Genomic DNA, 26,789 nt, shown 5'->3' with positions numbered 1-26,789 from the left:
ACAATTTATGCCTTTTGATTCAGGTGTTTAGACCATTCTCACTTAATGTAATTATTGATGTGGTTGAATTTACACGTCAGTTTGTGCATCCTCAGATTCTGGTATCTATGGGGGATCCTAGGACCAATCCCCCATGGATACCAAGGGAAAACTAAGTTTTGGGGGAGTCAAAAATTATACATGGATTTTTGGCTATGCAAGGGATTGATGCCCTTAATCTCCACATTATTCAAGGGTTAACTGTGTGTGTGTGTGTTTATAGGTTTCCAAGCAGATGTCCAAAGCCAGACACTCTCAACGAGGATCCAAAGACTGACTGTATCTAACACAAAAACTATGGCCACTCACTCCAGAACGAATTACACTTTTAGAATGGCTCTGGGGTGAACTTGATCCTATGATTCTGTGAAAACCCACAACTACTCCAACGAACTAGATAGAACATTCTGTGTGGGAACTCAGGGAGACACTAGCTCCACATGCAACATCTCATTTTAGTGAAGCTTAAGACTGAAGGGCAGTTGCTGCCAACACTTTTTTTCCTCACCACATGCTGTGTACCAAGGCTGATTCTGGGTATACATCTGTCACCCATCAACCTGCAAGGCAGAGATTATTGACCATTTTACAAATGAAGAAGCATAGGCAAAGATCATCTGCCTGAGATTAACCAGGGAGTGTGATCTGACCCCCACTGTGCCTGCTAGCCTCCAAAGCCAGGCTCTTTCCACACTCACATAGGTTCACAATGCCCTGGGGTGTCTCTAGTCCTGAAGAAGGACCCTGCCCTATGTGCCTGGGTTAATCTCTGTCCCCTACTCCTTTGCATCCTTTATGTGTCATAAAGATATCATCCCTATCAACTTCAGAAAACGTTACATCATCTAAGTGCTGCTGGGCTGGAAGCCAATGGGCACAGTGGGAAAAATCTGGGACCAAGAGGCCCAGAGGCCAACTGCAGTCCAGGCTTTGGTAATAGAAAGATCTGAGTTTGAGTTCCAGCTCTGAGTTCCTTCAACACTTAACCTCTCCCTCACAATTCACTGGCCTGCCCTGCAGGGGAGCATAGTGATTATAGGACAAAATGTACACCAGGCTCAGGAATGGAAGGGACCCAGCAGATCTCAACAATCTGAGATCTCACAATCTGAGACATTGCTGAGAACCAAGTCAGAGGGAGGGAAAGGAGTTACAATTTTATTTCTGGAATTTTAAAAGAGGCCTCTGGCTTTAGAACAGGGGCTGCAGAAAGCAGAACCAGAGAAAGGGCGTTTCTCAGTAGCAGAAACACAAAGCATACCCTATCCTCCTCGGCTATGATGATTTCCCAATAAGAAGAGATTGAATTTTCCCATTCATCTCAAGGTAAGAATTTTCAACAAGAAATGTCAGGCCAGACAATCTCCTTAGGATGCCAACAGTCTGGGTTCCAAAATGGATTTAACACAAAGACTGCAGGCTAAGGGGATCAGTAGACACTCACTAGAAGGCAAGAAGCCCCCAAGCTTCCTCAGCTCTGTACCTCTCACCTTCCACCCCTACCTGGGCAAACAGATGTGAAGCGAAGGGAGTTTGCAAGAGAAGCAGCGAGGGGCCCAAATGGCATGGCTCAGTGGTTGAACACCAACCTATAATCCAGGAGATCACGGTTGGATTGCGGTCAGGGCTCACGCCTGGGTTTTGGGCTTGATCCCCAGTGGGGGGCATGTAAGAGGCAGCCAATCAGTGACTCCCTCATCATTGATGTTTCTACCTCTCTCTCCCCCTCTCCCTTCCTCTCTGTGAAATCAATAAAGATTTATTTAAAAAAAGAGAGAGACAGTATGGGCGACAAGATATAGACCACAGAGGGGCTGCCTGGCTGGCTAGGACCCTATAGCCAAACTATATGTCCAAGGTGAAATGTCCTGAGACATGTGGGTATGAACATTCTGGAAAGAAATGCTCTCACCAGAGCTCTGCAGGAAAGGGGTTACGACAAGAACAGAAGTTAGGCCTAAATTTCTCTTTACAGGGAAAAAGGTTTCTAAGAGGAAATAGGGTGGTACATTGAGTTGAACTTCTTTCAGACTTTTTCATTAAGAGCCTTACAAAAGCTGAGGATCAGGAAAATTACTCTTGAAGTAATCAGTATTAACTAAGGAGAAACCAACTGAGCACACCACAGAAGATCTCTCCTCGGTGTGGCCCCTCCTCCAACATGAGCTGCCTATAAGGAGTGGTGGCACGTATGAGAGGTACCCTGGGCTGGGCTGGGCTACTGACTCTGCCCATAGCCAAGTGATCCAGGCAGGGCATAGCGTCCCTGGCTTCCTAAGCCTCAGATCTTAAAAGCAGGAAGGCATGATCAAATGAAAAAATCATGTTTTCCTACAAAACAAAAGTTGAACAAATAGCAGCGGAGCAGACAGAGGATACCACTCCCCCTTCTATGAGACCCATACCCTGTGCCACTGATGTCCAGGCCTGAGCAGGAAGGTCCCTTAGCCAGGACAGCACAACAATGTCAGGGCTGGGGTCCACAGCCACCTACAAGATAACCCACCAAAACCTGCTTTCTGCAGGCTGCAGGGCTGGTGCAACCTTGAGCTCACCTCCTCACATCTGGGCTTGTCCCGGTGCCTGTCCTGATTCCGGTCCCCTCTCACTCACCTGTGTGAGGTGCGCATGTCCACAGGCCCATCACCTGCCTGCTCTTCTCCTCTACCAATGGCCGTCGCCTCGGCCCCACTCAGCAATCCTTGGACTGGGCCTCCTGGCTCGGGCATCACTCCCATGTCTCCATCAGTATTTAAATCTGAAGCCAACAACCCTCTCTCCATTTTTATTTTCTTGCTCTCCACATCATCCTCTGCTGGATCTTGTTCAAGCGCTCGTTTCTGACTCCGTGTCCGGCATGCTTCTTCGGTCATTCTGAACTCTGGGGAAGAGGAAAACAAAGACATTTAAACTTTGCATAACAGAGTTACTACCTTCTTTTCAGTGTCAGCCTGGAATATTTTCCTCATCACGTGACAATGACAGAAGTAGGCACACAAACACAGGGCCCACAAAGTGTGCCTGGGACATTTCTTCATTGCCCTGGGGAAGGCTGGAACAGGAGTGGTGGAGCATCTGGGGAGCTGAGACCTCAGGGACCTGGAGAGAAACAATGGAAGAAGGCTGTTCATCAGAAAGAAGGGGAATTGTTGATACTTCAGACTCAAAGCAAACAGAGGAAAACTGAACTCCCTGGAGGTGTCTGGAATCCAGGAAAGGGAATCATGCTGTCCCAGGAGCAAGGTCACTACCCAGGTCCAGTCCTACACTTCAAAAACTTAGGCTGACCCTTGACTCTTCTCCCCTTCAGTAAGAGTGGCCTCCTCATCCCAGAGGGGTAAGGAGTGGGGATAACTTTTAACCCTTTGACTTCTGGTGAGGTAAACTTTGAGTAGGGTGAGGCCTGCCCTGTCACCATGCCAGCACCCTGTACCTGCAACACAAACATATCTTGATTTAAAGAAGGAAAAAACAGCTGAGTCAGTTTTTGATCCCATGACATCACTGGGCTACACATGACCCTTCCCAGGATTCAGTCTGAGAGACAAAGCACTTTCCAGAAAACTAGTCTGAACCGGTTCCAGACAACAAGCTGAAGTGCTGTTAACCCTCACAGAGACAGGAGGGAGGATAGGCAGTGATGTCTGTCTGCAGTGAGGCTGCAGGCATTCCACAGCAAAGTCCAGGACACAGTCACCCACTCTTCAAGGGGCCATTCTGAGCCTGGCTGTCATGTTCCAACAGGGCAGGATACCAGAAACAAGCCTGTGAAAGAAGTTCACCAGGGGATAGAAAGGAATTTAGCTGCCAGGGTCTAGCAGAATTCCCAAAATGACAGTTCTCCTCAAGACAGTCAGGAACCATGTCCACCAATACCTCGCCAGGGGAAGGAGTGCACCGTGTAAACCCCTCAGAGTCCCAATTCACATCTGCAGTATGCCTACATGCAAAGCCTCCCAGCTCTCTGTATCCATACAAGCAAGGCACCCAGAGCCTAAGTTTCCTCACCACTGAACACCCTGAGAGGCCTATTTTGGACAGGGCTGGGTAGATCCAGTCCTGGAGCCCACCTTCTGGGAGGCTGAGGGTAGCACAGGGCAACAAAGGGCCATGTCATCATATATGGGACATGCTCCTGAGCTGACTCACTCACAACATCTTTAAAGGAGGCCCTGCCCCAACGTGCCCTACTGAGGACTTAGACTGAAAGGAAGGAAAGGGCAACTGCTTCTCGCTGCTCACATAGAAGGCAGAGCAGTCCTTCTGCACACATTAGACCACCATATCACTGACATCTGCCCCTACAGGCAGCCCAAAAGGGCCAAACAGAGCAGGCTTCCCCACAGCCACGTCACCCCTGGGGTGCTCCCCACTCATCTAGAGGACAGGGCTACTGGTTATGGCTCGGCCTCCATCTGCCCCCAGCCCCTCCTGGCATCCCAGCACACACCTGTAGTCTACCCCGTAGGAACTACTCGGCCTCAGCCACTCCCATACAACCCCCATCCCTCTGCTCTCCTCCAGACTCCCCATCCCATCATCTACCTCCCTGTCATCTCCTCTCCCCCACAGGAAAGTGAGGGATGCTCCCATTTGCCTGTTAGCCTGAAGTACTAGGTTTCTGTCTTTTTCCAACATGCCTTGACCATACACTCCATCAGCCTGCTCACTGAGTCTGTCCATCCTGTCTCCCCATGAGACTGCAGACAAGTCACTGCCCTAAATATCTGTCATTGTGGGAGGGGTGGTTCATTTGGCACAGCCTGAAACAAGAACTCCTCAAATATCTGAAAACTGGACAAGAGCAGCAATTCTGAGGCCATCTTGGCTGGCACGTATGTGTGCCCCCAGGATTGATGAGAAGCTTATCTGGGTGGAAGATGAGGGGATACTAGGATTTCAGGCAAGGAGGGCCCCCACTGGAGTCTGGGGAAATTCTCTCCCTCAGGGAGAAGTTCCCAGTCTAGCCTGGTGCCCACTGGGGGTAAGGGGTATCCCAGGTAGACAGGGAGATCGTACTCCCACTGCGCAACACTGTCCCCTAATCATGCATTCAGAGCACCCATGCTTTCCTGCTCCACCTCTGCTTCAGCCTAGTGGGGTTCCTCACAGTGTAAATCCTGAGATCTTTATATGAAGTTCATATAAACCCCAGAACCTACATGAAATCCTTTCTCCCAACTGCCCACGGATAAGAGGGAGCTGAAAACAAAATCACTGTGTGCCAGGTGACCAGACTGGTGAGGTAAAGCCAAGTGGCCTCACTTCATCATCACTGGTGTAAAACAAGCAGATCATGAGGGGCCAGAACAGAGCCCACCCCCTCCAGCCCCAGTAGAGGGCCAGGGAATCTGCCGGCTTGTGCAACTCACTCTGCAGCCCAGAGGCTGGAAAGCTGCCAACCCCAGACCCAGAACCAATGGCCTGCCCTGTGCTTCTGGCAGGCCACTCTGGAGGGACACAATGAAACCCTCCCCCACCACACGAAGGACAACCACAGCTGGAGGGAGCAGGGCCTGCCATGGGGGACGAGGCCTCCTACACAGCCAGGCAGTTGCCTTAGGGCCCAAAGGGGCTTGCTGCGGCCAATCTCTGGTCTCTGGGGCCTTACTCCTGGGCAAGGTGCGTGCTGGTAAGTAGCTGCTGCTCCTCTCAGGGGGAAGGGCCAGTGCCCCCAGCACATCACGGCTAGTGGACTCAGGGATGGTGACAAAGTCAGGAAGAAAGCCTCCTTGTGGAATGAAGCGTGACCACTGATTTCTGCAAAAAGCAGTAAGGAAGGTGCATCAGAATACTTTCTGAAGAGGAGGTAAAGGGGCTGGATTCCCCAGCTGGCAAATTCAAATCAGCTTCAGAACTCCTGGCAAGTGAGGAGGAAAATAAAGGGGAAGCAGTGACCGCAGAAGTTTCACCACAGGCCCATTTGTTCAGGAAATGCGGGGCCCACAGAAAGCAGCCCCATCTTGTGGGATCCTGTGCTGGCTGCTGCCTGAAGGGCAGATCCAGACAACAGCATGCCCGCTATATACATGATGCCACCAGGGCTGCCTGAGGCACAGGCTGCTACACAGGAAACAGAGCTGGAAACTGGGTAGCCTCATCCCTTCCTCCTCACTCTTCAAACACAACCCTGCTCTGATGAGTCCTGTCCTCTGACCTGGCTGGGCCAGCAGGAGGTGGCAGGACACAGCCCAGGTCTTCGTGGGCAGGTTTCAGCCACAGTAGAGGCTACACAGGCATAGCACAGACTGAACCCAAGATGATGGGGCCATTGAGTACAGGGCAGAATGCTGACATGGGGCTTTGGATCAGATGAAAATTTCAATCGCCTCTACCAAAAGCTGCTTTATTTTAGTAAAATCCCACCATCCAACTGGTCTGAGAAACTCAGGAGGAAAACCAGTTTCAAAACAGCTCCAAAGGGTGAATTATGCTGCAGCAGAAACCAGATTTTTAAACAGGACTCGGGAGACAAACAGAAAGCAAGTGGCACAGGTAGGTCACACAGACCAGTTAAAAAAAAAAGAGTAAATAGATGTGAGTTGCAGAGCCATAACTCTGAGGCATTTTCATCAATACTATCTGGACTATTTATACTACTCTGTTACTAACATACCAGCAAGATTACTAGAGCAATACTCATTTTAGACACAAGGAAAGCAAGGCTTAGCAATATGTGCTTGCGAGAAGTGACAGAGCCAATGCACTGAAAAGTGGACTTGGGGTACTTTTTCCAGAGCCCAGAGAAGGAAGCGAGCATAAGGAGGTGGGGGAAAGAGGGTGCTGAGTGTAGACTGATCTCAGGGAGAGCGCAGGGGGATACAACTTATTCTAAAACAGGAGTGGGGAATCTTTATTCTGCCAAGGGCCATTTGGATATTTATAACATTCCTCACAGGCCATACAAAATTATCAACTTAAAAATTAGCTATGAGCCCGGCAGGACGTGGCTCAGCAGTTGAGCATCAACCTAGGATCCAGGAGATTGTGGTTTGATTCCCGGTCAGGGCACGTGCCCTGGTTATGGGCTCGATCCTTATTTAGGGGGCGTGTAGAAGGCAGCTGATCAATGACTCTCACATCATTGATGTTTCTATCTCTCTCTCCCTCTCCCTGCCTCGCTCTGAAATCAATAAAGATATATTTAAGGAAAAAAATTAGCTATGAAAAAAGCTCCTAGATTTATTGAATTTCAAGTCCTGTCTGCGGTTCCCTTGGCAGAGTCACCCCTGTTCTAAAGGATCATCTGGCTGATTTGGGAACATACTGGGGGCGTCTGTTTCTTGTGGCCCAGGACAGGAAGGGGACAGAGCAGTAGGGAGAGGACCAAATGGTGGGTTGTACTTCAGAGGATAAGAACACCACAACATGTCAACAGCTGCACATGAGGTGAGAGAGGGTTGCTGTTTTGTTAGGTTTTGCCTGTGCAACTGAAAAGAAGAAACTGATTTTCTGAGATGGGGAAGGAGCAGTTCTGAGAAAAGAAGGTTGGAAGCGGAGGTACTTTGGACATACTGAGAATGAGCTGTCTACCATACCCACACAAGCTGAGGAGCATCTGCTGACAAGAAAGGCCTGCACATGGGGTAGCTACTGTTCTGAGGGTAGTGTAGGGGACCCCTTCCTATCAGGAAGGACCTGTGAAGCAACCAACGCTAGGCTAGGATGATGGGGTCCAGGCGCCAGCCTCATCAGCCACTTGCCAAGCTCTACAGTCTCAACATACAGCACAGGTTGGTCTCTGCACCCTAGTGGTCTTGGGATTGGGGCTGTGCCACCTCTTTGCATGGCCTTCCTCGTCTCCTGATTAGACCCAGGAAGCCCATCCACCCTCCCCAAGTCAGCAGCCTGAGGAAGCTTCCAAAGCCAAGTCCTAGGTCTGCACCCTCCAAATGCTCCCCAAGTTCTTGAGAGTCAAACACAGGCACTTGGGGAGGGGTCAAGGGAGAATAGCTAAGCTGCACTTTCGTCTTCTCTTCCAGAATAGACCTTACTCTGCTCTGGGCCTGAGCTACTTCCTGATGCCTATCTCTGAGCAACAGTGGCAGAGATGCAGTGGTTGTGTTCTGGAAGGAACTCACACCAAAAACATCAGCTCTCAAGTTTTAAACAATGTCAAAGCCCTTTAAAGTGAGTATAAGAAATGGAATTAGGTGGGGAACACAAAGATGATCCAAAAGCTCACCTGCACTACTGGACACAGCAGAGAAGAGGCAGAATCTCAGGGAGCAACTGGCGGGGGGAGATTGTCACTCTCTGAGCCTGTTTCCCCATCCATACCTCGAAGACATGCTACGTGAGAAGATGTTAGAAATAACTTGAATGAGACAATCAAGTTGCATGATAGTATAATGCCATTCACATGGTTTAAAAGTGCTTATAGTCTGCAGAAAAAAATATTGAAAGCTTATTAAAATCGAAACTGAAATGGGCCTATAACCCACAGCACTAATTTCTGAAGAGTGGATTATTAAGAAACTTTCACTTTCTATATTAAATCATTTCTCTTAACAGTGACTATCAGTGTTATATTAAAAGGAAAGGAAAGATAAAAAGGAAAGCTAGATCAAATAATACTGCGACCTTCAGAGGCTGAGAATTGAAAGGACACAAGTTTTAGTGGGGGTGGGGCAAGGGGAGAAGGCCCTGCAGGGAGGGAGATGCTGTCTTCCATGGCCCTTGGCCAGGATGGTGCCTAAGATGCAGGGAGGACATTTGGCTGGCTCCTGCAACAGGCGGAACCAAGAACACAAGAGGAACACAGAACCGCAGTGGGCTGAGAGGGGCACTGCTGCTACTTTCCCACCTGTTATTGGCGTATGTCTACAGAGCTTAAAAATCCACCTTCTCTGTCACTTATTACAATAACTCCTGAACTCTAAGCCAGAAATCCAATTCCCTAGGCTCATCCACATAGCACACCTTCTACCTCGGCCACTAGCTGTCCTGAGGGGCCACCAGGACCCAGTATCAGTGTGGGCTCACTCTGACAGTGCCCATGTTTCATACAGTCCCTCATCAGGACTGTCCATGGCAATAACCCCCACACAACTCAATGACTTCATGCTAAACTCTTCCATGGCAGAAACTTCTTTTTGCTATTCATCTTCATTTTCAGTGTGAAGCAAACAGTATGGGTTTAGTATGTGCTATTTTAGTTAAACCTACATTTCTGTAAATTAGCCTCATGAAGTGTATGATTCCTGGGGTAGCCCTACAGGTCAAAATAAAACAAACAAGTTGTGTCCTTTCATTAAAAACTCCTGCATTCTGACTGTAATGTAAGTGTACTGAGATGGAGCCCCACAGACTGAGGCTGAAATAGGAACAGGAATCTGGGGAGATGGTCCAGACAGGGGAACAGCATGGGCCAAGCTGCTGAGCAGAGAGGCGTCTCTTATAGAACAAGGCAGCCACAGCAAGTTCTATCCTAAAGGTCTGTTCAAAAAGAGAATTAAGTCTTACTACTCACTGACTGAAGCTGGGATCTTAACCCTTATTGGTCTAAAAACTTAAGATACTCCAGAAATACAGGCAATTCCTTTCTTTTACACCATCAGAAGGGCCCCAGGCCCACATACCTGTCTAGGAGCTCCCTGAGCCTTCAAAAACACAGACTAAGAAGATGTTGAAGAGACTCTCCCTGCCGCAATCTGGGGAAGGGGCCCGCTCACACACGGTGGGGGTGACAGCTGCCACTCACTCAGAGTGCTGACAATGGGATGGGCATGCCACCCCACAAGGTGGGGAAATCCAAGTCTAGATGGGCTAAGGTTCTGGGCCTGGAACCCAGGTCTCCACTACTCTTTCTACCTGACACTCTCAAGCTGCCCACTGTGAACCATTCCACTGCATGGTCTAAAGGCCTTTTGTTAATTATGTTTAAGTGGTTTGTTTTCATCTGGAGCAACCACTGCATGGAGGGACTAAATAAAGCACATGCCAGTGAGGAGGATGGAACAGCTTTCCTCAAATGCTTGCAAGGGCAGCCTTGCCAGAGAGAAATAAAAATTTGCCCTGCATGGGAAGGTATGAGTCCCCCATAATCAGATGTTATCACCACCCACCAGGTAGTAGGCAGCAGGGTGTCAGCATCAATGTTCCTGGTGTGTCCCTAGTCTGAGAAAAGTGCTAGACACACAGTAGATGCACAGCAAACATCTGATGAATGAATGAATGAATGCAGGTTTTATAGAGAGGAGCTCGGGAAGCGGGGTGCCTGAACCAGACACTTTAGTCCCCCCTTTCAACATTGGGATCCTCAATCCTCAGATCTCAACCCAAGTTGATTGCTCCTCTGTTGTTAACAGAAATGTGAGCTCTTCTCACTTTATTTACCCAACAAGGATCACCTCAGATGATCCTCACAACCACCTGCAAAGTGAGTGCCATCATCAGCCCCCATTTCACAGGTGGGGAAACTGAGGCATGTGGAGGTCAAACAGCAAGTGGGCAGGATAGTGCTGGGTACTAAAGGCTATGCTCCTCCAGGCAGTGTCCATAGAAACATCTCATCAACCACGCAGAGTCAGACTCAGGTTTCCAAAGGACACTGGGAGCTCCTTGCAGGAGAGTCACTTCTCACCACACAGGGTCCAGATAAATATTAAGTGATTATAGCCTTATGGAGTGTCATAAGTGAGACCACACCTTTTGCCGTTTGCTTTCAAAGTACAGTAAGTTCTGCTGGAACACAACAGATGCATTTCTAACAACTGCCACGTGTTGCAAAATCATGCAACAGAAACATAGAGCTTATGGGGACAATGGGGTTAAGGTGCACAGCACTCCAAATCACCATGAGTCACACAAAAAGAGACAAGAACCTGATTTTTAAATGGCATGTTAAAACAGCCAAGAAATACACAAATGCTACCTGAAGCCTGGTGCCTCCCCTGGGGAAGACCTGAGTGTGCTGTGACTGGGGGGGCTAGAGTTTCTGAGTTACTGTGACAAGCTGGCAGGAGGCTGACTCCAGAAGATGATGTGACCCGAGGAGGGTTGGTGCATCTGAGGTGTGTGCATTTTGATTCTGTGTACCAGCAGGTACTGTTTTGACTGAGAACAATCTGGATTCACCTGGTACAGGAGTCGGCAAACTTTTTCTTAAAGGGATACAGCACATATTTTCAGCTCTGTGGCCCATTCTGTCTCTGTCCCAATTACTCTGCTCTATAGCTGTGACAGTATGTCCTCAAATGGGCATAGCTGTGTCCCAGTCAAACGTTATTTATCAAAACAGGCCACCAGCTAATCTAGCATTTCTCCTGGACAAAAATCACACATAACCAAATATACCGTGTGTTTTGCTCAAATTGTCCCCTAATATATCAACAGTATTGACATAAATCTGCTCTTCCAAAACAAGCATTATAGCAGAACTACAGAGAAAAGTATGTTTCAAATAAAGGACTTGAACATGTAAATTCAATCTGAGCCCAGGACTCATGGTTAACCCTTTTGACAAATCAGAAGAAATTTAGTTTGAAAAAGTTCCTCGTGTACACAGCTCACTGCAGGGTCATCCTGTCTCACTACATCTCAATTTTATACCATCCGAAAAGCCCTATACACTCTAAGATAAATAGGTCCCTCACAGAAGGAAATTACAAGCTATAAACTCAATTACTGCAGCAGATGAAACTTTAACCCAGTTACAGAAACAAGCAGCTCCTCAGCACACATGACTGAGCATCAGACCAAAGCTCTAAGGAGAAGCACAGTGGCTGAGAAGAGAACCTGATGGGTGAAAGGCCCAGGGGAGAGGGCAAGAAAGCCTGAGAAAGAGAGAGAAGTTTGAGCAGGGGTGGAAAGTGTGATCTAGCACACTGGGGGTGAGACTAAAGACTTAAGGGCCCCTCCGGATGCCCTGCAGGGCCCTTCTCCAGGTAACCAAGACTCACTTTGCTCTTGAGGGGGCTGGGGAGAGAGGGGTCATCTGTGCCAGGGAAACCCTGAGAAGGGTGCTTTACCTGGTGTGAAGGGGGAAACCACCTAGGAGGATGAAGGTCCACACCAAATTGCCCCCAACTATCCCACTCCAGGGCAGGAGGGCAGCACCATCACAGCCCTACACCCTTTGTCCTATCCCACAGATTGATAGAGATCTCAGAACCAGGATTTGCACCCAGTGCGTTCTGCCTGTGGCCGCAGCTCTACAGACCAGCCCAGAGATAGCAGAAGAATCTTGAGGACCTGCCTGGCACTCAGTCTCCACCTAGTCAGCACCTCAGTCCTACAATTCTGCTGACCTTTATATTAACAATGGGCCTGCCCAGCCAGGTGTGGCTCAGTGGTTGAGTATCAACCTAGGATCCAGGAAACCCCGGTTCGATTCTGGATCAGGGCACATACCCAGGTTGCAGGCTCGATCCCCAGTCAGGGGCCTGCAGGAGGCAGTCAATCAGATCAATGATGACTCTCTCATCATCGATGTTTCAACTCTTTCTCCCCCTCTCCCTTCCTCTCTCTGAAATCAATAAAAATATATTTTAAAAAAGAAAAAAAAAAGGGCCTGACTGGTGGGCACATCACTCCACCGCCAACCTGCTAGTATCCTGTCAGTCTTAAACTGAACCTGGAGACTCGAGGCAGGTTTTCTGAGCCTTCTGTCTGTTAAGAAAAGCCAATGTAGCCCACCAAGTAAATAGCCACTTTACAAAAATGAGACACGTGACTAAGAAATTCTCCTGTCCTGCTGAAGGGGCTCTTCTAAAGGTTTCTCATGAGGTGGGCAATCTCATGGTCAGCCTCCAACAGACATGGTCCCAGGGCTCCAGGTTCTGGGGAGGCCAAGGCCAGTGAATAGAGAAGGAACGGAACAAAAAACATGGCACCCCAACTTGGAAGCATCTGACCCCACTCAAAGGACAAACACAGGAAATTGGCTCATCGACACACACCTCCCTGTTCCCCAAAGGTGCTGCATACCAAGCTAGGTGAACACCAAGCAATCTTGTACAGCACACACCAATACACACACTTGTGCACCCACACTCATGCATGCTTACATACACATGCACCCACACACGCATGCACAGCATTCCCACTCACACATGCAGTTTTCTTCCCCTCCTCCCACTTCCAAATCTTGCCCAATTAGCTCAGAAAAGGTCTTTGTTTTGTTTTTTCAGTAAATTTTTTTTTTTTAACTTTTCAAAAATTTATTCATGTTAGAGGGGAAGGGGGAAGAAGAACGTAAGAGGGGAAAAGAGAGAGACATCGAGTTGTTGTTCCACTTATTTATGTATTCATTGGTTGTTTCTTTTATATGCCCTGACCAGGGATTGAACCACCAAACTTGGCATATCAAGAGGATGTTCTAACCAAATAAGCTACCCAGCCAGGGAGAAAAGGTCTTTCTTATCTATTCAATTCTGAATAAAAAATAGCAGTTCTTATGGGTGATTAGTGTCCATTTAGCTCCAAATCCACCTGTCTCAACAAGGAGGAAAACCATTAAGTACGAACATGAGACGAGACACGGGCCAGGAACACCAACTTCTAAAGCACTTGAAGGAGCCCAGAGCCCTGAAGGGTCTGGCATGGATCACCGAGCATCTCCATCACTTCAACCCACAAATAATTTTGCACCTGGCTCGAGGAGCAGAGGCTTTAAAATCACTCACATTGCAATGACACTCATTTCCACAACTTCATTCATGCACAAGGATATTTAAGCTTGGCAAATTACCTAAGGCGGCAAAGAACTGTTTGCTGTTGTTTATCTGAGTGATGTGTGAACCCAAAAGGGAAATTCTGCAGCACAAGATGCCAGTTATTCAGGGTCTAGGACACCCCATCTCTTAAGTTCACAGCCCACCTGGTCCAGCAGGATGTGGATACCAACAGGCTCCTGATAAATACTGACCTTCTGCGCAGCAGTGACCTCCAAGGAGCCAGTGATTTGAGGGTGCCTCCTCTGTGGAGGGCTGAGGAGCAACTCAGGCTCCCCATCTTCATGGGAGCATAGATCCAGTAAGGGCTGTGAGATGTGTGTGCCAATCACTATTTTATTACAAGTCAACACCAGAAAAGTAGTCCACCTACTGATTCAAAGGAGGGGAAAAATCTAGAAATGCTTCATTTGAGCTGGGACCCAGGGGCAGAATCTGAATTTGTAAAGAGAAAAGAGGGAGGAAGAAATGGTAGCAGAAAAAGTGAAGTAGCAGAAAAATACTGGCACATGAAAACCCATCTCCAAGAAAAGTAGATGAAACCAGATAAAAGGATCCTTGATCAAAACTTTTGCCCAGGCTGGTATGGCTCATGGTTAGAGCATTGGCCCACCCACTGAAGGGTCACCGGTTCGATTCCTGATCAAGGGAACATACCTGAATTGCAGGTTCAATCCCTGTTCCTGCCCGGGCATGTATGGAAGGCAACCAATGTGTCTCTCGCGTGTGGATGTTTCTCTCTTCCTCTCTCCCTCTCTCTCCCCCCCACCCCCTTCCTTCCCTCCCTCCCACTCTCTCTAAAAATCAATGGAAAAAATATCCTCAGGTGAGGATTAACACAAAAAAACACTTTTAACGACTGTTTTTTAAATGGAATAAGGTTGCTTGGAAGGAAAAAGCATCCCTGTTATGGAGAGGCCACTTATGTTCAGTGTAAGAAGCTAATAGTGATGACCAGGTCTCCCATGCGCTTCCCTGGGCTCTGGGTGCCCTTAAGAATTAAGAAGTCCAGGGAATGGGGATGAAGTGGGGTCCTGACTGGCCATCAGTCAGCGAGTGAGGAGAGCTGGAACCTTTCACTGGGTCCTGAAGGACAGAGGAGGAAGAGAGAGCACTGAGGGCTGTGAGATGACACAGAGCATGCTCCAAAAAGACTTATGTGTGCACACAACTTAAATGAAGTGCCTCCAGTCACTCTATCAAATAAGTTCATCTGAGAATTGGTGTGCTCCTCAGGGCACCTCTCAGCTCCCAGCCCCCACAGATGCTCTCTACTTAATCCTTCCAGGAAGAGAGACCACTTTCAAGTGCGGTTCTCAGCTCTGAAGCAAGAGTCAAAAGGGAAGGTTAAATAAATTCAGGAGCATCTCAGCCTCCCTCATAGAGGCATTTCTAACATCCCAGGTGTGCCCAAACACTGCACTCCATCTGAAATGCTGATGAGCCACAAATATAAGCCCATCACCACAGGGCTGGGGGGAGTCATATCCAAAGTACAGTCAGACCAAGACATCCAACCTATCCTGGCGACCTTCAGTCCTAGGTTCAAGAAACACTCAGCAATGCAGGTCATTAAGACTGGAGGGAGTAAAAAAAAAAAAAAAAAAAAAAAAAAGGCAGCACCTCCAGCATTCACATTTACAAATAAACACACATTTACAATCTGATTGTTTTTTAAGGTGGAAGACTTGTAAATAATTCCTCTGAGTTAATGTTTATTTTATTTTTTTAATTCGCACCTGAGGATATTTTTTCTATTGCTTTTTCAGAGAAAGCGGAAGGGAGAGAGACAAAAGGGGAGTAAGGGTGGGACATTGGTGTGAGACAGACACATCGACTGGTTGATTGAGCCTGCAACCAAGATACATGCCCCTGACTGTAATCAAACCAAAGACCCTTCAGTCCACAGGCTGAGGCTCTAACCAATAAGCCAACAGGCTAGGGCTTAATGCTTTCTAAACATTTATTTAACAAAATTAACCTGGAGAGCAGACATTTTAGCATACTCAAGTAGTGACCATCAACATTTTAAAGAGAAAAACCTCTTCAGGTTCTTCAAGGCAAATCCCACACAGACTGCACAGTGGAGAAAGCAAAGGGATCATTTCACCCCAGCACAGTCTGTGGGAACAAACCCAGTTTCAGGACAAGTAATCTCTAGAAAACCCAGTCACTGCCCTTGGTGAGGCTCATGTCACAGTAACTACCATCCCTGTTGATGGTGCACCTGGCTGCTCAACACCCCCCTGAGACAGCCAGGTTCCCTGACCTCAACCTCCCTCCCTGGAGTCATGGGGGGAAAAAAAATGGAGAAAGAATAGTTCCTCTGGTGCTCCCTTCTGCAGCACATATACTAAAATTGGAACAATATAAAGAAGGTTAGCATGGCCCCTGCGCAAGGATGACATACAAATTCATGAAGCATTCCATAAAAAATAAAAACAAAAAAGAGAAGCTCCTCCTGGGATATGGTACAGGGGTTATGCTTTTATCTTCCCCTCAAAACAGACAATCTCCTCTAAAAACAGGGAACAATGACCACATGGATCCCACTCAGCTTTGACTGCACTGTAGCCCAATGCATTGTCCTCTGAGCGCCCTTTCCAGTGACATGAGACAAAAGCCTGTCTTCACCTCCAAGTTGTGGCACTTAGTAAAAGAAACTGCACCTATACTAGTCACATGTTAAGAGGGGGACAGAATGCTAGCAAGTGTCTTTAAAATTGTCACTAGTGCCCGGCCGGTGTGGCTCAGCGGTTGAGAATCAACTGAGATGGAGGTTCGATTCCTGGTCAGGGAACATACCCTGTTTGTGGGCCTGATCCCCAGTAGGGGGTGTGCAGGAGGCAGCCGATCAATGACTCATCACTGATGTTTCTCTCTCTCTCTCTCTCTCCCTCCCTCCCTCCCTCTCTCTCTTTCTCTCCCTCTCTTCCTCTCCCTTCCTCTATCTGAAATCAATAACGACATATTTTTTTTTAAAACTGTCACTAGCTCCCCCCAGGTTAACACTGGAGATGAGGACTTAGCTTTAGTGTTTGCCATCTCAGAGGTGCTCAGTAAGCACCCAATGCCGCCCACTTGGGGCCACTTCCAGGTGGGCATCTGAGCCTCTGACAGCAGCTGGGATGAGGCCCAATCCAAACCCTGCATCCACAGAGGGAGAAACAGATGCTGTTGGAGGAGCACAAAACACAGAAACAAAGGTGCCACCTGTAAAGGGGAATCTCAGTAATATTAAATGTCCACAGGGAAATGGTGCCCAGGAGTTCCCCTGGTGCAGTATGTCACTGTGAGAGCTAGCTGGTGGAATTTCCCACCCATGGGAAAAGACCAGCCCTCTGTTCCCTCCCAGCTGCCTCCTGGGCTGCAAGCCTTGCAGCCCACAAAGAATTAGGCCTGCCATTTCCATGATGTGCAATGTGCCATTGGTGTCACATCACAAAATGGGAGGCTCTAACCTTTCTGGGGCCAACTCCCTCAGGGCCCAGCAGAGTTATAGCCCTGACTTCCAGTTCCATCCAGCACCACTGAGGCCTGTGGTTGGACATGGCAGGGAGGTTTTGCACAGAAAATTCCAGGAAGAGCCATAAAAGACTCCTTCGTTCCAAAGAGAAGACATGAGTGTAATGTGGGGGAACAGGTGTGCATCTGTTGTCGTTTTCATCAAGGAGCCCAGCAATGTTGTAACTTGACTGCCCGGAGGCCCTGCCTGGGCTTCCTTTATCAAACTCCCCCCTACACATGTCCTTTTTTGGTGTCAGAGCCCTCAGCTGCCCCAGGAGAATTAGAGCCAGCAGGGAAAGCTACTTTTAGGACTAAAGCAAGTTTCTGGTCTCAATGAAGCCCATGGGCCTAAGAAATAGTTCTCACAGCACTTTCTGCACAACTGTACGAGCTGGAATAGAAACCCCAGCTCTTCCCTCTAAATGGAAATCTTGGGAAGAGGTTGTTCTGGTTTTGGACACCTATACCTACACCTCTAGGAAATTGCGAAGCTAAGCTAGGGAGTATCACATTAATGGTCCTTTTGTAAAACATGACACTAAAAGTAAAAGCAAGGCCCCAACCCAGCCTTGAGATCCTATCGGCCTCTCTGACCTCATTTCCCACCATCCTGTGCCCCCACAACCCCATTTTCTCAGCTCTGGCCACAGTTACATCCTGGCTGCTCCTCTGACAGCTAAGTTCACTCCAACCCCAGGGCGTTTCCACACTTTCTGTTCCCTCTTCCTGGAAGGTTCCTCCCCCAGGTCTCTATACAACACTCTTTCTTCAGGTCTCAGCTGAGACAGCAAAATTACATACATCGGCCCCCTCCACACATGCCCCTCAATGGGCGTCTACCCCTTTTCTCACTTCATCACCACTTGACATTCTATTTACTCATCTCTGTTTGTGTGTCCCCTCCTCCACCATCAAAATTCAAATACTTTGTGCAAAGGGCACTACCAAGAAAGTGAAAAACAACCCTCAGAATAGGAGAAAATATGTACAAACCAGGTATCTGATAAAAGTCTAGTGTCAGGGCCCTGATCAGGTGGCTCAGTTGGCTGAAGCATTATCCTGTACACCAAAAGGTTGCGGGTTGGATCCCTGTTTTGGACACATACAAGAGGCAACAAATCGATGTTTCTCTCTCACACACTTTCTCTCTCAAAAGTCAATAAAGACATACCCGTGGATGAGAATTAAAAAAATAAATAAATTCAAGAAAATAAAGAGTCTAGTGTCAGAAATATATAAAGAACTCTTACAACTCAACAATAAAGAGACAACCCAATTCAAAACTGGGCAAAGGACTTGACTAGATAGTTCTCTAATGATACACAAATGGTGAATAAGCACATAAGATGTTCAACATCATTAATCATCAGGTAAGTGCAAATCAAACCACAATGAGATACCACCTCATACCTTCTAGGATGGCTATGATAAGAAGAAAAATATTTTTTTGTTAATCCTCACTCAAGGTTATTTTCCCATTGACTTTAGAGAGAGTAGAAGTGAAGGAGGCAGGGAGAAAAATTGATGTGAGAAAGACACACTGATCAGTTGCCACCTGCATGCGACCCAACCGGGCAGTACGGAACCTTCAACCTAGGTCCATGCCCTCGAATGGGAATTGATCCCGAAAACCTTCGGTGCGCAGGCCAAAGCTCCAACCACTGAGTACACCAGCCAGGGAAAGAAAATTTTAACTAGAAAGTAAGTATTGGTAAGGATGTACAGAAATTGGAACCCTCATACATTGTTGTAGAAAATATAAAATGGTGTAATGATGTGGAAAAGTCTGGCAGTTCCTCAAAAGTTAAATACAGAATTACCATATGACCCGGAAATTCCACTGCTAGGTATACAGCCAAGGGATAGGAAAACATATTCAAACAAGAACTTGTACATGAATGTTAAAGCAGCGCTATTCACTATAGCCAACAAGTAAAAATGACCCAACTGTCCATCAACAGATGACTGCATAAACAAAATGTGGTCCACCCACACAATGGAATATTATTCAGCCATAAAAAGGAATGAAGTTCTGACTCATGTCATAACATGAATGATGAAAACATGCTAAGTGAGAAAAGCCAGACACAATAGGCCACATGGTATATCTGAAATGCCCAGAACAGGCCAATCCGTAAAGACAGAAAGTAGATTAGGGCCCTGGGAAGTGCGGGGGGGGGGGGGGGGGGGAGTGACTGCTAATAGGGTATAGATTTCTTTCTGGGGTGATGAAAATGTTCTGGAATTAGAGGTGATGGGTGCACAATGTCAATGTATTAAAATGCCAATGAATTCACACTTTAAAATGGCCAAAAGTGTGAATTTTACCTTTGTATTTTAAAAAAGGCAAGATTAAAAATAAAACAAAAAATCCTATTCCCAAGAGCTACGACCCCTCTAGAGCTGCTAAACTAAAACACAACAGGTTTACTCTTACCTCCAAGAACAGAGAATCAGGTCTTCAAGGAAAGACTCCTTTGTGCAACAAGATCCCAAACCACTGAAGAGCCCCTGTCAACAGGGGCACAGCCCTCATGTATCACCTATCTAGTGCTCACAGCATAGTAAGCCCACAATACAGGTGGGAAGTAAGAACCATCTCCCAGAAAAGGAGCCAATGCCTTGGAGTGGGACCATGTGGGACACATGATTTACAGATAAGAGAGCCAACACGGAGAGGATCACCAGACCACCAAAGGCAGAGCTCTATTCAAGTCAGTCCCATCACAGGTTTCACTGTGAGTGTGCCACTCACCTCAGTCTCACAGGTATCTCACCCACTCATTAGTCCAAACATGTGCTTAATTTCTACCAGGGCTGACTGGGCCCCATGGACATCGCTGGGGATTTCCAACAATAGGCCCCCCACCCATAGCAGCACAGGCCCCAGGAAGCCCTGGGAGAACACACACAAAGGTGGGAGTGGACAGTGGACACAGAGCAGATAGGCAATGCAGGGCAAGGTCCCTCCCACAATGGGAGATACAGTGATCCCTGGATGGCACAGCCTCAAACTTGTAAAGCACTACTTTTTATAAGACAAGGTCATGTTGAAGACCAGCTAACCACCTACTTTATCCACTCTACTGGCTACAGCTGCTATGGATGGCCAACAATGGGGAAGTAAGACTGGTCTCTAATCAAGAATATATTATCTTAGGTCTGAAAACAACATATAGGTTGCCAGAGTCAAAGTACTAACGTGAGAAAGCATAGATGATAATTAGATGTGCTCTGGGAAGGACAGGCTCATGGAGTAGAAGGTGCCAACAGCCACAGAATGATGCCTCATTCACCTCCATGTGCCTCAGATTCCTTACCTGTGAAATGTGAACAGCACCCGCCCACTTTATCATTAATGCTTTCCAAGGGTTCTACAAAGGGCAGTTGTGTTATTACACAAAATGAGTGTTATAATGAGAAGCTGCCCCACTTGAGAGGCTACCAGCCATGGCCCCTCACAGCAATTCCAGAATCTCTGCTGAAGGTTTTCTGCTTGAATTTAAACTAACCACAAATGGCTACCATCCTCACTTTGTAAATGGCTGTTTCCCATGCCCTGGGTGATGTGCGTCATAAAGCTCCCTCAGGGAATGCCTGGGTCAAACCTGTTTTGTAAACTTTGATTACAGAAAATTGCAAACATATCCACAGAAGTAAAGAGAGCAGCATGATTAACTACATGCACCCACAACCTATGGTCTTCAGGTGACCAATCTTAGTCTCCCACACCCCACTAGCTTCTGTGAAGCAAATCCTACCTTATGTATATTTAGGAATAAACAGGTCAGCATTTATCTCCATAGGACAAACCACCACCATCCCACAATCACACCTTCAACAATTTAACAAGCATTCCTTAATCTGTCAAAGTCACCCTGGTTGAAATCTATAGGTTCCCCACCACACTCCCTTCCTCTTAATCACACATTAAAGAAATTAGGTCCTTTATCCTATTTCCCACAGACAGGTTTTGCTGGTGGTGTCCCTGTGATATAATAACACACCTGATTCCTCATAAACTAGATTTTGAGGCCCAACTAAGCATGGGTGCCCTTCTTGGGGGCTGGCCACTGAGGATGCTCGCTGTTGGGACCTACCATTTCATTAGGTGTCTGAAAATCTATAATTCATAATTCCATCATTTCGTTTTAATTAGCCAGATTATGTCAATAGCTGTGTTGTCCATTAGCCACATATTGCCACTTAAATAGATTAAAATCAAATTAAATCAAAACTCGACACCCTCAAACTATTCCAGGTATAGGTTCAGAGCAATCCAGAAAGTTCTATAGGGCAGCACTGAGCTGTGAGGGAAACTTGCCCTGATACCCACTATTTTATTCCATGTGAATTTAGTCCAGAGATAAGAGGTAATAAATGCTTGCTTCTTTTCCTCTATTTACCAATTTTCAAAATGAGCTGGTTCCCTCCAAAGGAACCAGCAAGTGTCTTCCTTCCTTTGAGCACCAACAAGAACATGGATTTTTTTTACTCCTTTGATGCTCCAACTCAGGGACTCCTTGTTCTCCCTCATGCTCACCTGCCCCACCCTCGACCAGGGGAGGCCCTGTGCGTCTTTCTGGCACAACCCCAGTACTGTCTGATACAACTGGGATATTCCAATGCATATTTAGAATTAAAATATTTTAACTTAAATGCTTTGATTTTTATATTTACACTTTTATTTCATACTGAAAATTTTGGTTCTTAAAAACATTAAAGACTTATTTTCTTCTATAATGTGTAATACTAAGACTATAGGTACTGTTAACCTGAAACCAAAAATATGATTCCTAAAAACAGTTGAAGATTTTTTAAAATTTTCATTTTGCCTTCATGGTGTATCTCACTAAAATATTTACAGTCAAACTACTATATTTAAAGGGCATGCAACATAAATCTTGTCTGAGAGGTTAAGTCACCAACTTGAGTCACAACTGACATGCACCTAGATTAATTTATTTCACTTTGCTTTGGTTTTTTAGGGACTGCCACCTGCCCTTCTACATACTTTTATTTTATAATTATGTAAAAGACACACCCAGTGCTGCACAGAAAGAAACGCAAGTAAGTGTCCAGTAACCCTGTCCACTCTCATTCCTCCTCCCAGAGGTGACCATGTGGTTCATTTATGGGCTATACTTCCATTTAAAAAAAATTAAATATAAGCAAATACACATACGTCCATATCCCCCCCTTTCCTTAGATAAAAGTGAGCAAACTACATCTCTTTATCTTTCACGTTGTTCTTTTTTCTAGTTGTCATTTCACCCTAAAATTCCCATCACCGTGACATATAGATCTCATCCTTCCTTCACTGAGGGGCTCTGCTCCACCCCATCAGTCCCCAGCCTCAACTTGACAAACACCTAAGTCATTTCCAGTTTTGCTACTTCAGAATGTTGTAATGAACAGTCCTGTCACAATCCTTATTTTTAACAGTCCATCTTTGGAATGCATTTTTAGAGGTGGAATCACTGGAACAAAGGGTAAGCAATTCCTACTCAGAGTAATGAACCCCCCAAAACAATGTATGGTGGTGCCTGATTCCCATCAACAGAACGGTGTCAACTCTGTGGGAAAAGGTCAGAAATGTTGCTTTGATGAAGCTCCAACAACTATTAGTATCAGAGAGACTAAGCATCTTCCATACCCTGGTTGGTTAAGAGCCATCTGCATTACTCTTTCTGTGAACTGTTTTTCTGTAAGTCACACCCATTTTTTATCCTGAACACCCAGCACAAATTTGCACACAGAAATGTTCATAACAGCACTACTCACAATCCCCAAAAGACGGAAATAGCCCAAATTCATCCCAGATGAACAGATAAAAAAAATGTGATCCATCTCTACAACGGAGTATCACACAGCCATAAAAATGGATGAAGTGAGCCCTAGCTGGCTTTTCTCAGTGGTCAGAGTGTCAGCCTGAGGGCTAAAGGGTCCCAGGTTCGATTTCGGCCAAGGGCATGAACCTCAGTTGCAGGCTCAATCCCCGCCCAACTTGGGGCATGTGTGGGAGACAATCAATTGATGTGTCTCTCTCACATCAATGTTTCTCCCTCCCCTTTCTTTCTCTCTCCTCCCTCCTTCTACTCTCTCTGAAAAGCAATAGAAAAAATATTCTCGAGTGAGGATTAAAAAAAAAAGGATGAAGTGAGATTCATGCCACAAAGTGGATGAACCTCAAAAATATTACAAAGAGTAAGAAAAACCAAACACACAAGGTCTTACATTGTATGATTCCATTGATATGAAATGTCCACAACAGACAAATCTATAGACATAGAAAGTAGATTAGTGCTTGCCAGGGACTAGGGAAGGGAATGGAGAGTGACTGCTAATGTGGATGGGGTTTCTTTTTGAGGTGATAAAAGTGGTCAGGAACAAGACAGAGGTAATGGTTGCACCACTCCTGAATATACAAAAAAAAAAAAAAAAAAAATCACTAAAATGTATGGGTGAATTGTATAGTATGAAAATTATATTTTAAATATAAAATTATTTTTAAACACCAGTAAAATTTATTTTTGTTAGAATATTCTGAGCCCTGGCTAGGTAGCTCAGATGGTTAGAGCATTGTACCAAAACTCCAATATTTCAGGTTCAATCCCCAGTCAGGCACATAGAAGAATCAACCAATGAATGCATAAATAAGTGGAACAATAAATAAATGCTTACCCGCCCGCCTTCCTGCCTCTTTCTCTAAAATAAATTTAAAAAAATTTTTTAAAAGAATATTCTATAAATGTTTTCCTGACACCAGGATTACTTGACCATGCCCATATTTTCTTGCTATAGGCAGATAAGAGTTGAAACCTAACAAAACTGACCCCTACACCCTTGTCAAATACCACACTCAGCCCAGCAGGCAAGTTGAGCAGCTGTGATGCAGGTTAGGACATATACCCTTTGATAAGTCACCTGCCAGCTGGACTATGAGGAAGCAACTGACCCAGGAGGTTTCCACACTGCTTCCAAGTCCTATGATGACTCTAGGTTCTACATTCTTCTCTAGACAGGCAGCCTTTTCCAAAACACTGCTGGCCAGCCCAATAGCAACAGACAAAATCCCATCCGGATGGCAGAGACTACCTGTTGGGTCCTGAGAGCCCTTGACAGCTCTAAGCAGTGGGGGTGGCTCAGTTTCCCCACAGACACAGGGTGAGATAAGGGCAACCAGCTCCAAGCACCAGTGCAAGGCCCTGCACCATTGACAATGGTTAAAGGAAAATTCTACCAGTTTTGGTCAGCATTGAGAAATCACAGAAATGGCCAGAGGGCCAAGGCCACCTGGCCAGGATTATCCTCTGCCTCTGATCCTCACAGAGGATCGGCTCATCCTATTTAGGCCACGGCTTTTCAAGTGAGTGACCCGAGATACGAGGGTAGAGCAAAAGCAGGCAGGCAGGGCCTAGGTAGCCCTGTGGAGACAGTCTTATCACACAATCCTGAAGGGACCTGACTCCTTCAATTTCCTCTAGGACTGGGGTGGGGAATCCTTTTCCTGCCAAGGGCCATTAGGATATTTAGAACCATCATTCACAGGCCATACAAAATTATCAACGTAAAAATTAGCTATGAAAAAAGCTCTGAGATTTACTGAATTTCAGGTCCCACCTGTGGTTGTCTGGCAGGGCCAGACCAAATGATAGGGCCCACAGCCAGACCTTCCCCACCCCTGCTCTAGGAGGTAGCCATCAGCTTCTGAAGCAGCCCTGTTTTAAATGTTCAAGGAGCTGAATGAGTCAGAGCCTACATTACAGATACTAGAACCCAAGCACTCACCTGGCTTCTGGGCATGGGACTCTGGTCCTACCAGCTGGCCATGGCAGCAGCTATGTAAAAGGCAACTTGCGTCAACGTGCTTACCAACCTAAAGTGAAGGACAAAGAAACAAACACTGAGTCTCCGAGGAAAGTTTCTAGAACATTCTGGCAGGTTTTTAAAATATATATCTTTATTGATTTCAGAGAGAGGAAGGGAGAGGGAGAGAGAGAGAAACATCAATGATGAGAGAGTTATTGATCAGCTAGCTCCCTCCTGCACACCCCCTATAAGGGATCAAGCCTGCAACCTGGGCATGTGCCATGACCGGGAATCGAACTGCTGAGCCACGCCGGCAGTTTTAAATGCCTCCAACCCCTGGAATTACATAACGAAATTTTAGATTCTAACCAGAGCTCTGTCTCAGCTATCTTCTACAGGGGGAAGCTGAGGAAATAAATTTCTATCAGTCTCTGACCTATGACCCGATGCGCTGCTAACCAACAAACACTAGGTTGGCAGATGCTGTCTTTAACAATATGATAGAGACCAGATTATACACAGCCAAATACCAATGTGCCAAATACCCAGAAAATTGTTCAAGGTATGACTGTAATAGTAATGACATTAATAGCAGATGACATTAATAGCAGAAACAGTAATACCCAGCATTTAATAGGTGCATAATTGTGAGTTCCAGGTATTGTGCTAAAAATCTCAGTATTTCTATGAATCCCTAGGACAAACTTAGGGGCAAGTTACAGACTCATATTCATTTTACAGATAAGGAATCTGACGTGTCCAACTTGGTCACCTAGGTCTCCCTCTCCAGGTGCATGTTCCCTGGTACAAACCTGAGAGAAACCACCCATCATTCCAGGCAGTGCAGGGTCTGCCCTCAAGAAGTTGAGGGGTGTGATGTGTCTGTCCCAGGCACACTTCACCTCTCAAATGGAGGCAGCTTCACCTTTGTAGGGGAACTCACAGTTTTACCCCAGGAACCATCACCACAGAGCTAACACTGCTCAGGGAGGAAGGGGCTGCCCATTTTACAGACTGGAAAACTAACCCTCCAAAATATTCGGAGGCTCTCCAGAGATCACAGAGACAGCTGACCCCAGGGCTTCCACTTTTGTGATATCAGGTGTCCAGGGCTTCAGGCACAGTCTAAACCCAGTGAACCTACCAAATACTGGACTCCCAGGCAGTGCTGTCAGTTTTAACTTGCTGAGTGTTGTCAGTATCACCTCTGTTGTCATTCTTTGTGCCCAAAGAATGTTTGCTCTAATATGAAACCTTTATTTTTAAAATGGGTTCACAGCAATTCACAGCTCATGGATAGTGAGAAATATACCCCCAGGAGAACTTGCAAAATAAGCAAATATCAGTGATATTTGGGCACCACGGAGCACACAGCATCTTCTTCAGTGATGTCCAGGGCATGAAACACAGTGGATGCAGTTAATCCTAGTTCTTTCATACCTCCCAAGCAGTAGCCCCCCTCTGCCATCCAGGGGGAAGCCTCAGAAACAGGGGCTCTTGGCTTTCCAGGCACTTGTTCTCTTCTGGATCAAGGTCCAAACACAAAACTCAGCTGAATTTCTACACACTGGCAACAAACAACCAGAACTCAAAGCTTTTTTAAAAATCCATTTACAACAGCATAAAAAATTTGATTTTTTAAAATGTGCAAGACCTATAAACTGAAAACTATGATGATGAATCCTTGAGGAAAATAAGAGAAAAACTAAATAAAGAGATAGGTCTTATCTATGGGTCAGAGGTATCAATTCTCCA

General features: G+C 46.3%; 1 protein-coding gene across 8 annotated transcripts in view; it reads right to left on the bottom strand.

Annotated features, from left to right (window-relative positions):
* The window catches only part of GATAD2A (GATA zinc finger domain containing 2A), a 101,474-nt gene that overhangs the window by 34,372 nt on the left and 40,313 nt on the right, over positions 1 to 26,789 (bottom strand). For 4 of the 8 annotated variants that reach the window (XM_081136457.1, XM_081136462.1, XM_081136461.1 and 1 more), the window contains exons 2-3: positions 25,014 to 25,101; positions 2,653 to 2,920 (exon numbers count right to left, since the gene is read on the bottom strand). In XM_081136457.1, coding sequence (XP_080992583.1) covers positions 2,653 to 2,912 — 260 coding nt within the window. In that variant the 5' untranslated portion in view covers positions 2,913 to 2,920; positions 25,014 to 25,101. Of the gene's footprint in view, positions 1 to 2,652; positions 2,921 to 23,906; positions 23,931 to 25,013; positions 25,102 to 26,789 lie in introns of all 8 variants that reach the window. The other 4 variants (XM_081136463.1, XM_081136458.1, XM_081136459.1 and 1 more) reach the window with 2 other exon arrangements.

The sequence above is a fragment of the Miniopterus schreibersii genome (genome assembly GCF_964146895.1).
Source record: "Miniopterus schreibersii genome assembly, chromosome: 4".
Classification (NCBI taxonomy): Eukaryota; Metazoa; Chordata; class Mammalia; order Chiroptera; family Miniopteridae; genus Miniopterus; species Miniopterus schreibersii.
This window is presented reverse-complemented; position numbering and strand designations above follow the sequence as displayed.